The sequence below is a fragment of the Cetorhinus maximus genome, chromosome 2, assembly GCF_964194155.1.
Source record: "Cetorhinus maximus chromosome 2, sCetMax3.hap1.1, whole genome shotgun sequence".
Classification (NCBI taxonomy): domain Eukaryota; kingdom Metazoa; phylum Chordata; class Chondrichthyes; order Lamniformes; family Cetorhinidae; genus Cetorhinus; species Cetorhinus maximus.
The window spans coordinates 124369814-124381816 of NC_135880.1; the positions used below are offsets into that span (position 1 = coordinate 124369814).

The window sequence follows — 12003 nt, forward strand, 5'->3', positions numbered from 1 at the left end:
GATTGAAACATTTTAAGAATACATGGTTTTTCTCAACAGGGTTAAATGAATGCTTGGTGAACAATGGAGGCTGCTCTCATATTTGCAGAGACCTTCTTATTGGCTATGAATGTGATTGTCCTGATGGTTTTGAGCTAATTGATGAGAGAACCTGTGATGGTAAGTCTCTGTCCCTGCCCTGTTTATTCAATTTAATTTTTGCATTTTATTAATATGGAAAATGCTTTTGCAGATGTTGATGAATGTCAAAGTCCTGGAATCTGCAGCCAAATTTGTATTAATTTAAAAGGAAGCTACAAATGTGAATGTTATGAAGGATATCACATGGATCCTGCTAATAGAGTTTGCAAAGCTATAGGCAAGTAAAAAAATTTTATTGCAAATTTTAAAATTTGCTACTAATGTCTGGAATACAAAATGCTAGATTTGTTTCCCTTTTTTTTTAGGAAAAGGAGAAAATTGTAGGGCTGTTGGGTTATTGGGGTATATTCAAAGAGCCAACACAGGCACCATAAGTTAAATGGCCAGCTTCTGTGCTATATTGACTTCTAATTTACTAGGACTGTCAACCCACCAACTCATAAATACATGTCAAACATGATTAAATAGTGGAGGAAAAATGTAGACAAATCCATTTTGATCTGATTTAAGTAGAATTCCATGTTTTTACCTGGTCCTTGTATTTTTTTTTTGTTCATGGTGTTCTTTGATACAAGTTCAACATAAGTACATTTTCAGGGTTCTTGATTAGACTCTTTGGCCTTTTTTTAAAGGCAAAGAGCCTTACTTAATCTTCACAAATCGCCATGATATTCGGAAAATGGGACTGCATCACCATGACTACACCCAAGTAGTTGTGCAGCTGAGAAATGCTGTAGCACTGGATGCTGACATTGCAGAACAGAGAATCTTCTGGGCTGACTTGGGCCATCATGCAATTTTCAGGTAAGTACAGTATTGAATATGGCATTCAACAGTAGGAATAAGACTTTCATACAACTGTATGTTTGTGTATACAGTTACCCAATTCACTTGGCAAAAGTTCATTTGTAGTCATCATTAACACTCCAGAAACCAATATTTACCCCCTTCAGCTGTCATCTATTTTTAGAACTGTTTAATGGCAAAATGTAGTCTGGTCCTGACAGATACTCAATTTAAAAACCTAGCTCAGATTCTAGCCCAATATTTGAAGTGACAATGAAAATGCATTATTTGTGGCAGCAAACTTTTGTATACCTTCATGGTAATCTGGAGAACAAATTGTATTTGTACCTTGTAAAGGTAGGGTCTTTACTTTGAATGCAGTGGGATATAAACGTGATCTAGATTGAGACAAGGTAGTTTGAGTCACATTTCCATACTGGATGCCATATTCCTGTAATGGTACTGTTATCAATTGCCACAAGCAAAATGTTTGGTAACCTCTGCATTCATTTTTTTGCTCTTAAAAGCATGTCTGTGAATAGATATAATGGTACAGCTGGTCAGTCAGTCCTTGCTAAAGATTTGAGCATTCCTGTGGGAATTGCTGTGGATTGGATTTACAAGCATATCTACTGGGCTGATCAGGGTACAAAAACTATATCTGTGGCTACGTTGGATGGATCTAGAAGGACCATTCTCTTCGACACCAACCTAACAGAACCAACTTCAGTAGCAGTTGATCCACTATCTGGGTAATGCATTTTATTTTTATACTTAAGTTGTGTGTGCAATACATGGACACTACAATGCAATTGAAAAACTTATGCATTTTTGGGGTAGAAAATTATTTTAATTTCTGTAAATTGTCCTGACCAGATAGCATTTTCATTAGATTATGACTTGTCTAACTTTAAAGATCCCTATGAAGGAATGGGAAAGTAAATCAGCAATAATGAATATTACACCCTTTCAAATTGACCCCTAATGTAGGTGAAATGGCTTAACCTTTTCCCAGGCATGAAATTAGAATTTGGGACAAGGACCAAGAGAAACAGTTCTAATCCAGGTGGTGGCTCACTGACAGGAAATGATCAAAATACAATGTTTGGACAAAGTGTTTCAATTGAGTGGCATAAGGATCTTTCAATGGTGTAGATCATTTCACTTAAGATTGCTCAGTAAGTCTTGTTGACGACTCTGCTCAAATTTGCATAACATTTTACATTTTGTCAACAACTCAAATGTTACAAATTTAACCTTAATTGCATGAAGTTGCACTGTGATTGGATCTTAATGAAGACTTTAAATTGATTTGATGCTATAATTAAGGTGAAGCTGAACCACATTCCAGTTGTAGAATGTTCAACAAATCTTAAATGTAATTTAACATTTTTAGGTTTATTTACTGGTCAGACTGGGGTGAGCCAGCAAAGATTGAAAAAGCAGGAATGAATGGTGTTGATCGACAAATCCTGGTTAATAAAGATATTCAGTGGCCAAATGGCATTGCACTTGGTAAGCAGACTACAATTATTTACTTCCAAAAGAATCTTAGTATAATTGAAGTTTAGTAATCCATGTTTCAAATTTTCTCCACAGACCTTGTGAAACGTAGCCTTTACTGGGTTGATGCAAAATTGCACACCTTGTCAAGTATAGGCCTGAATGGGCAGGATCAAAGAATAGTGCTTTTATCACAAGATTTCCTTTCTCGCCCCTGTGGTATTGCAGTATTTGAGGTAAGGCAGCATTTGAAAATCCTACCAATGTAAAATTATGCATGCAAATCACGAGTCCTAAATAAGTTTTGTTCTTTTTTTTTGTAGAATAAGGATTTGGGATTTAATTTGAATTTTTTAAATGTGCCACCTGAAACATTCTTATACAAACCACAACCCTCCCTAATTTTGATCACCATTCTTAGTGAGCTGAACCAAGTGGCAGGCTTAGTTTTTTTCATAAACCTGGTGAATGAAGAAAACAAATATTTGGGTCTAAAATGGTGCCAATGATTTGGCCAAAAATATCAAACTGCCCTTGAGTAAATATAACCAGATTTTAGGATCATAGTATGCTACCCTAATTTGCCAGTTCACTTTTTTTAGCTAGCTCTTTAATCATGCCCTTATTTAGGTTTAAAGTACTAGCCTTGGACCCATTCTTCACCCCCTCAAGTTGAATGTAAAATGTAATTAAGATTGCAGCTACCTAGGGGCACCTTAACTGAGGTTATTAACTAATCCTATCCTGTTGCACAATACCAGGTCTAGTATTGCTTGCTTCCTGGTTGGTGCCAGAATGTGGTGTTCAAAGATTATATAGTATTCTAAAATACCTTTGCCCATAGATTAAAATCCCCCATGATTATCTCACTTTCTGACAAGCTCCCATTCTTTTCATATGCCATCCTACCATGTGGGTATTGTTAGGGGTCCTGTACACCACTCCCACAACAGACTTCTTACTTTAACATCTAATTTCTCACCTCTACCCAGACCGCTTCTATATTGCAGGTTTCCTGAACTTGGGTCATCCCTCTCTTGTACTAATACCATCATTAATTAACAGTGAACCCACCACCTTGTCCTAGTTTCTTGTCCTTCCTAAGTGTCATGTACCCTTCAATATTCTAGTCCCAGTCTGTTATCTGACAGCCATGTCTCTAATTGCTTTCAGGAGGTATCAAGGTGTGAAAGACTTGCATTTATACAGCACCTGTTCATGACCACTGGACATCCCAGTGCACTTCAGTCAATGAAGTACAGTTGAATTGCAGCCATTGTAATGTAGGGTGCACAGCAATGTGATCATTTTCAGGAGAAATATTGACCTGTGAAATTAGTGCCATTGGGCAGGATTTTCCACACCCACCACCAGGATCTTCTGGTCCTGCTGCAAGTCAATGGATTTTTGGCTAGGGTGCTGCTTTTTCACCAGCGGGTCCCACCTGCTATGGGGCCAGAAAACCCCAGCCACTATTTTTCCCACTTACCTGAACAGGTTGGACCTTTTTTTTTCTTCAATGTTTTAATGCATGGTGTATAAAGGTGTCTTGCATGCAGGTGAAGTCAGTTGAAGTGACTTGGCCTCAACTTAAATATTTTGTGTGCACTTCCCCATACCAACCACCTGTCTGGGGCTTACCATAGGTTAAAATAGCCACCAAATATTGGTTTTCTTTTTCCCCTCCATTTAATGTGATTCTAAGTTTTTTGTGTTTTGGCAAACTTTAGTCCAATTTTTTTTAGGTTATTCTTGGGTTTGCTCTTCCAAGCAATGTGTTTGCACTTCATGTGGAGAATTACACATCCATATTTAGTACAAGAAAATGCTATGACAAAAATTATGTAGAGAGGCTATAGAACTAATATGTATAACTGCTATTTTGCTATAGCTGAAAATAAAATATCTTCCAGGATCATGTTTTCTGGGCTGATGAAGAAACAGAAGCAATCTATGGAGCCAACAAGTTCACAGGAACAGATCTAGAGATGCTTATTTCTAATCTCCAGGAAGCACATGATCTCTTGGTTTATCATGAGCTAATTCAGTTGCCTGGTAATTGTCTGAGCCAATGGCTTGTTTTGTTTTGTTTTTCCAGTCTAATTTTCACTGTCTTAAGCAATTTACTATCTGCCACTAGCAGATTTTATGCACTGACAGCAAGTTGGCTCACATTAACTTGTTCCAGTGAACCCTTGTAGGCATTGGTTCTCTGCATGCTGATAACATCCAACTCTCACACTATGACACTAATCTGAAACTATGGATGAAGACTGAACTTAACTATTAGACAATCAAAATGCAATTATAAAACTCCACTCTAGCTGTAGAATCCCAAAACATTAAATACTAGCTGCTCCTTCTCCTGCTTTCCCCTCCCCCCCCCACAGGTTTTAAACAGTAACTACTGAATTCTGCTTAAAACTTCAAGTATTCTATTAACAATAGAAATGCTAGAGTTTAACTATATCTTGGTTACATATGTAAAGGATATTCAGAATAATTAAAGTAGCTTCCACCTTAACTGACTTGCCATCAACCTGATGGCAATGTGCATTACATTGGCAATGCCATACAATATCAACAATGACCTTGCCAAATTTAAGGTAATCAATAATTCAGTATTTGCCAGCAGCCTATGTTGGAACTTGGTAGTTCTGGAGACTGGAAGTAAAGTGAAGAATCCAATGGTGGACCAGATTTTGATTTCTCTCAAAGATCACTTGTCAATAAATTTAAGACTAAATTGTAAATCTAACTTTAAATTAAAGTACAAGTAAAAAAGCAGTTGTAGGACTTGCAATTTTGGTGCACAATTTGTGGTGTTTTTATGCTTTTGAGATTATACTTTACTACTCAAGGTAGTGACTGCTGAAACCTTCTTACAGGCACGAACTGGTGCAGTGAGGGTGGAAGCTGTGAATACATGTGTCTCCCTGCTCCGCAGAAAGATACTTTCTCTCCAAAGTACACTTGTGTGTGTCCATCTGGAATGAAACTGGAGCATGGACAAAAGTGCAGAACAGGTACATTTAACTATAGTCCTATTAAGTGTAAATCTCCATGATTTCAAATCTCTAGATGCAATCTGTATTTCTTGTACCCATGTGGTAACTATTGAATAATACTATTAGTTCTGAGTTGCAAAACTTCTTTGCTCCTCAGTATGGAGTGTGGATCTTTTCAAATAGAAAACATCAACTTGTGCGTGAGAAATTCAAAAGTTGCAAAAATGAAGCTTGTTAGACACAGGAACTTCAACTTTTTGGGTATTGAGCCTCAGCATTTCATCCAAATGCCTTTTTAAATAAACGATTTCATGAGCGATATTAAAATCTTAAACTAACTAAACCGTTTTTGTTCGGACTTTATAGCGTGTGGTATTTATGAAATCAGTTGTGGCCCTGGATCTCTTGAATGCATTCCTATGTCCTGGAAATGTGATGGAGCAAAGGACTGTGCTAATGGTGGTGATGAGGAAAACTGTGGTAAATTCTCTACTTGTTTGCAACTAGTCTGCATAATCAGTTACTTTTGCTTTATGTATTGTCTCCATTTTATCTCCACTTTGTGCAATTGTAACTGGTGGGTGCCACACCGATTGATGATTTCAGCATCTGAAGGCTTCACTGCAAAGCATTGATCTGCATTTCCAATTTGGGCTAACAGTACATACTGATGTACATCACCAAAAGGACTGTAGTTTTAATGAACTGCAAATATACAAAAAAATCTGGTCTCTTTTGACCTAGTTAAGCTTGAGAGGGGAAAACGTAACTCAGTGCAACCATGGGATTAATATATCATAGTTGAGGATCCCCTGGGGGTAGTGATCACAACATGGTAGAAGTTTAAATTCTGTTTGAGGGCAAGTAATTCTGGTCTCAAAACTAGTGTCCTCAACTTAAATGGCAATTAAACATATGAAGAAAGTTGTCTAAAGTGGGCTGAGAAAATAGATTAAGGGAAGGTCACTGGATGAACAGTGGCACATTTAAGCAGATACTTCCATGCTCAGCAAAAAATTATCCTCTTCAAAAAGGACTTGAGAAGGATACGCCACCTGTGGTTAACAAAGATGGACAAGGAAAGTATCACTAAGGCATACAAAGTGGCAAAATATTGGTAGGCTGAAGGTTTAGGACTTTTTAGGAACTGGATGACAAAGCTAAGGGAGAAAATTGATATGAAACTAAATGGGCAAGAAATATAAAAACACAGCAAGAGCTTCTATAGGTATATAGAGGCTAAAATGAGTGTGGGACCCTTGGAGGATGAGACTGGAGATTCAATAACAGAACAGGAAAATGGCAGCTAATTTACCCCAATATTTTGGGTCCCTAATGGAGGACACTGAACATCCCAAAGATAAATAAGCAAGGAGCTAATGGGAGGAAAGACCTTGTAACAGTCTCTAAAGGGACAGAGTATTTGCCAAACTAATGGGACTGAAGGCAGACAAGTTGCCAGGACCTGATGGCCTGCACCCAAGGATTTTAAAGGAAGTGGCTGCAGAGATATTGGAGGCATTGGTTGAAATATTCCAGAACTTGCTGGATTTGGGAGGGTCCTAGCAGATTGGAAAACTGCTAATGTGATGCCCCTGTTTAAGAAGGGAGGGGAGACAAAGAGCAGGAAACTATAGGCCAGCCAGCCTAACACCTGCCATTGGAAAAATGCTAGAGTCCATTTATTTAGGAAGAAATAGCAGGACATTGCTTAATGCAAACAGTCAGCATGGTTTTGTGCAAGGGAAATTGTTTGACAAATTTGCTGGACCTCTTTGAGGATATAACAAGGGGAGCTAGTAGAGGGGAGCTGGTAGATGTGTATTTGGATTTCCAGAAGACATTTGATAAGATGCTACAAAGTTATTGCACAGGATATTGGGGGTAATGTATCAGCATGGATTGAAGATTGATTAACATGACGGTCAGGATTAATAGGTGGTCTTCAGTTTGGAAAGACTTATCCTAATGCCACAAGGATCAGTCCTAGGGCCTCAATTATTTACTATCTATATTAATAACTGCACTCTGCCCCTCTTTAAAATGTATCAAAATTTTCTGATACAAAAATAGGTGGGAGGACATGTGATGAGGACACAAGGAATCTGCAAAGTGGTATAAATTTTTTGCCCACTCAACCTCGCAGAGTTTAATGTAGGAAAGTGTGAGGTCATGCACTTGGTAGGAAGAATCAAAAGTCAGACTATTATTTAAATGGGGAGAGACTAAAGTGCAGCAAAGAGGGATCTGGGTGTTCTTGTACATGAAACAAAGTTAGCATGTAGGTGCAGCAAGTAATTAAGGCAAATGGAATTTTGGCCTGTATTGCTAGGGGGTTGGAGTTGGTCCCTGTATTGACTAGGCTGATTCCTGGGATGAAGGGGTTGACTTATTAAGAACAGCTAAACAGTTAGGCCTTTATTCATTAGTGTTTAGAAGAATGAGGGGTGGTCTTATTGAAATGTACAGGATTCTGAGGGGTGGCTTGCCAGGGTAAATGTTAAGGTGTTTCCACCAGTGGGGGAATCTCAAACTTGGACTTAGTTACAGAATAAAGGGACACTTATTTAAAACTCAGATGCAAAGGAATTTCTTCTGAGGGCAAGTGTGAGGTCATGCACTTTGGTAAGAAGAATAGAGGCATAGACTATTTTCTAAATGGGGAGAGAATTCAGAAATCTGGAGTGCAAAGGGACTTGGGAGTCCTAGTCCAGGATTCTCTTAAGGTTAACTTGCAGGTTGAGTCGGTAGTTAGGAAGGCAAATGCAATGTTGGCATTTATTTCGAGAGGACTAGAATATAAAAGCAGGGATGTGCTGCTGAAGCTTTATAAGGCTCTGGTCAGACCACATTTAGAATATTGTGAGCAATTTTGGGCCCTGTATCTCGAAGGATGTGCTGGCCCTGGAGAGGGTCCAGAGGAGGTTCACGAGAACGATCCCAGGAATGAAAGGCTTAACATGAGGAATGTTTGAGGACTCTGGGTCTATACTTGATGGAGTTTAGAAGGATGAGGGGGGATCTGATTGAAACTTACAGAATACTGAAAGGCCTGGATAGAGTGGACGTGGGGAAGATGTTTCCATTAGTAGGAGAGACTAGGACCTGAGGGCACAGCCTCAGAAAAGGGAAGACCTTTTAGAACAGATGAGGAGAAACTTCTTTAGCCAGAGTAGTGAATCTATGGAATTCATTGCCCCACCAGGCTGTGGAGGCCAGGTCATTGAGTGTATTTAAGACTGAGATAGGTTCTTGATTGGTAGGGGGATCAAAGGTTACGGGGAGAATGGGGTTGAGAAACTTATCAGCCATGATTGAATGGCAAAGCAGACTCGATGGGCCGAATGGCCTAATTTCTGCTTCTATGTCTTATGGCAATGAATGTCTGGAATTCTCTACCCCAGAGTGTTGTGGAGCCTAGATCATAGTATTTAAAGAGGAGGTAGATTTTTAAAATATCGGAGTTGAGGGTTATGAGGAGCTGGCATGAAAGGAGTTGAGGCCTCAGGCAGATCAGCCATGATCTTACTGAATGGTGGGGCAGGCCTGAGGGGCTGAATGGCCTACTCCTATTATGTTCTTATGGTGGACTTCTATTATGGTCTTTTGCATCCTCTTACTTTCCCACCAACTTCCTCTAGTAATACAATTGGCCATCTCAGTCCTTCTGTCTCCTCTTCCGCCTTCTGTAAAAGTTTTTTTTTGTCTTATTTAGTGACTTAACATCTTGCTCCTTGGAATTCATTCCTTATCATTTTCCCTTATGTAGAAAACCGCCTTGCAAGTGGGAACACAGGAAGAAAATGCCAAGAGTTTGCTTTTGGATTAAAACTTATTTCATTAACTAATGTTATAGCAGCATAAAATGCTTAAATTCTAGTCTGACAATATTTGCATGCATAGTGTGCCTATATTGAAGGATAATAAAATGAGATTTGAGCAAGATGTTAATGGACTGAAAAGTCAGTTCTGAAATGTGTGTATGTTGAAATACTTGTCAGACCACATGTGTGGAGAAACACTTCCCCTCCAGATGTTTCCTGACCTGAGCAATTCCTGCATCTACAGTGTCTTGATCATCCAAGAATGTCTTTATTTCTAATATTGTCTTTATTTCTAATATTGAAGTATTACTGAAACAATTTTAAATATTTTTCAGGCACCCTTACTTGCAGTATTCTAAAATTTACTTGCTCCAGTGGCAGATGTATTTCCAAGTCCTTTGTTTGTAATGGTGAAGATGATTGTGGTGATGGAAGTGATGAAAAAGGATGTACTCAATCAGTCTGTAGTTCACATGAATTTCAGTGCAATAGTTTAGAGTGTATCCCTTCAAGCTGGGTGTGTGACAATAACTTTGACTGTATAGACAAGTCTGATGAATCTGCCAAACAATGTGGACATACTCCTGCACCCCTTGCAACCTGTTCCAATGATGAGATTCGGTGTAATTCAGGTGAATGCATCCACCGCCAATGGTACTGTGATGGTGATAGTGATTGCAAAGATGGAAGTGATGAAAGAAATTGTCGTAAGTAAAAATTCTTTGCCCTTGAGCACCTATTGCATTTGGCTCAATTTCTTAATCCGTGTAAGCAATAACTGTTTAGTGGAGAAATTTCTTTATCTGTGAAATGTAAATTGGCTTCCAGTTACATTAAGGCTGATTTTTATATTTATTCCTTTCTGATATTAGATTGAAGCTCTGCAAAATTTTAGTATTCAGTTTGCAAGTTAATGTCTTTTTCAGCTCCTCACACTTGTCGACCAGATCATTTCAGATGTGTTGATGGTTCCTGTATCCATGAAAGTGTGAAATGTAATGGATATATGGACTGCAGTGATGGAAGTGATGAAGTTAACTGTAAAAATGGTAAGAATATGCATTAATCAGACTTCACACTCTAGCCCTTTCCCAAAAAATCAGATTGCATTCATCTAGCAATTAGTGTAGTTTGCCCTCTATCATACTGATTTCCTTCAATGGACTAAAAGTATACATTTGGGCTCTAGTTACAGTTAGAACTATTTTGACAAACATAATTTAGTAAATTATGATATTGCCATTGTTGTCACCAAGATGCTTTTCCCACCAAGATAAATAGTAATAGATATTGAATGCCCTGGTCATCATGGGAAAGATGAATTAATGTGAGTTGGTCAGTGCATGACAAGGCAGAAACTGGAGAGATACTTAAAATGTTCAAAAACAGGATCAGGTAGGTCGTGAGGACTGAACTTTGAGAAATGGGGAAAATATCTCTTTGAAAGAAAACTAACCCTATTCCCTATAACTTTAATCCTTGACTATTTAACACTTTTGAGGAAAGCTAAGTTGTCAGGAATAAAGGATTTGGGTCATCTTTAGAAAAACTTTAGAAATTGGGCTTCTAAGATTGGAGGGGTGGAGAGAAGTGGCAGAGGTAGTAAAGTAGTGTTTATAATTGACTAATCATCTCCCATGAAGTTTGGGTTAAGTCACATGCTAAATGGAAGTGTTCCTTCTCTCTAGGAGAACCTAGACTGACTTTGATAGAATGAACCTTGTTGGTGCACTGCTTGATATGGTTAAGCCAGATGATTAAACTGGTAAAGATTGTGCCCCCTCTACTTGGAATGTAGAAGGAAGTGATTTGTTTAGCAAGATCTTGTTGGGAATTTGAGATGAGGAATTCTCCCTAAGGTCTTGAGCTACTATGTCTGATTAGCCTGATCAATTCTGTTCAACTGTAACAGCCAGGATATGATTAAAATCCTTTTAATAACCCTTGGGCTCAATAGTTGTCCAACACAGCAGCCAAGCACTTTATCCATGGCAGTCTGTTTACAGTGTATCTGGTCCAAGTTATTGGGTTCCTGTTTTACACAAACTTGGATGGTACTGGGTACTGACAGCAAATGCATTCTCTAGTGACTAATGTATATCCATGTAAAAACAAGTGGATTGCATTTTCCTAAACTCCCCTGTCACTAAGTGGCAACATTCAATTTTTCTCTTGCAGAATGTGTAACACCAACTGACTTCAAATGTCAAAGTGGAGAATGCATAGACATTACCAAAGTATGTAACCACTGGCAAGACTGCAAGGATCGAAGTGATGAGCCTCCTGAATGTAGTAAGTGGAGGATTTATGGCTGTAAATATACAACTTAAATACAATATGTTCTTCCTTTTAACAAAGGACAACTCCTTCAAGGTAAGCTAAACAAAATGTGAAACCCAGTGACTAGATAGCTAGGTTTAAATTTTGAGCATAAGATTCAAGAAGGGAAGATGTGTATACATGCCAATTGTCAATGGTTTTATGGAGAACTAATTTTTGTTTCTCCCCATGACAACAGTTGCCTTTTCAAGGTGGGCTAGGTGCCTAATCTAAAGATGGTCACTTTCAGTCATGTCTCTAACTTTGCTGAGCTGGATGCCTGTCTCTTTCAGCAACTTGGAGCCTGATGTTTCAATTAACTGCACCTTTTACAAGCCAGTGAAACATTTAATTTGACCAGTTTTTTTGGGAGTTCCAGGTTTCCACCCTTTTGTGCTTCTATCAGCCTGAACAGTGTGGCT

The 12003-nt window shown here is 38.5% G+C and overlaps 1 protein-coding gene across 1 annotated transcript in view; it reads left to right on the top strand.

The window, feature by feature from the left end:
• LOC144691383 (very low-density lipoprotein receptor-like) overlaps nucleotides 1–12003 on the top strand; it is a 41503-nt gene that overhangs the window by 16988 nt on the left and 12512 nt on the right. Inside the window, exons 8-19 of the mRNA XM_078559430.1 lie at nucleotides 40–159; nucleotides 233–358; nucleotides 774–945; nucleotides 1455–1679; nucleotides 2324–2442; nucleotides 2527–2666; nucleotides 4344–4485; nucleotides 5319–5456; nucleotides 5805–5918; nucleotides 9598–9969; nucleotides 10189–10311; nucleotides 11441–11554. Of these exons, the coding sequence (XP_078415556.1) occupies nucleotides 40–159; nucleotides 233–358; nucleotides 774–945; nucleotides 1455–1679; nucleotides 2324–2442; nucleotides 2527–2666; nucleotides 4344–4485; nucleotides 5319–5456; nucleotides 5805–5918; nucleotides 9598–9969; nucleotides 10189–10311; nucleotides 11441–11554 (1905 nt within the window). The remainder of the gene's footprint in view (nucleotides 1–39; nucleotides 160–232; nucleotides 359–773; nucleotides 946–1454; nucleotides 1680–2323; nucleotides 2443–2526; nucleotides 2667–4343; nucleotides 4486–5318; nucleotides 5457–5804; nucleotides 5919–9597; nucleotides 9970–10188; nucleotides 10312–11440; nucleotides 11555–12003) is intronic.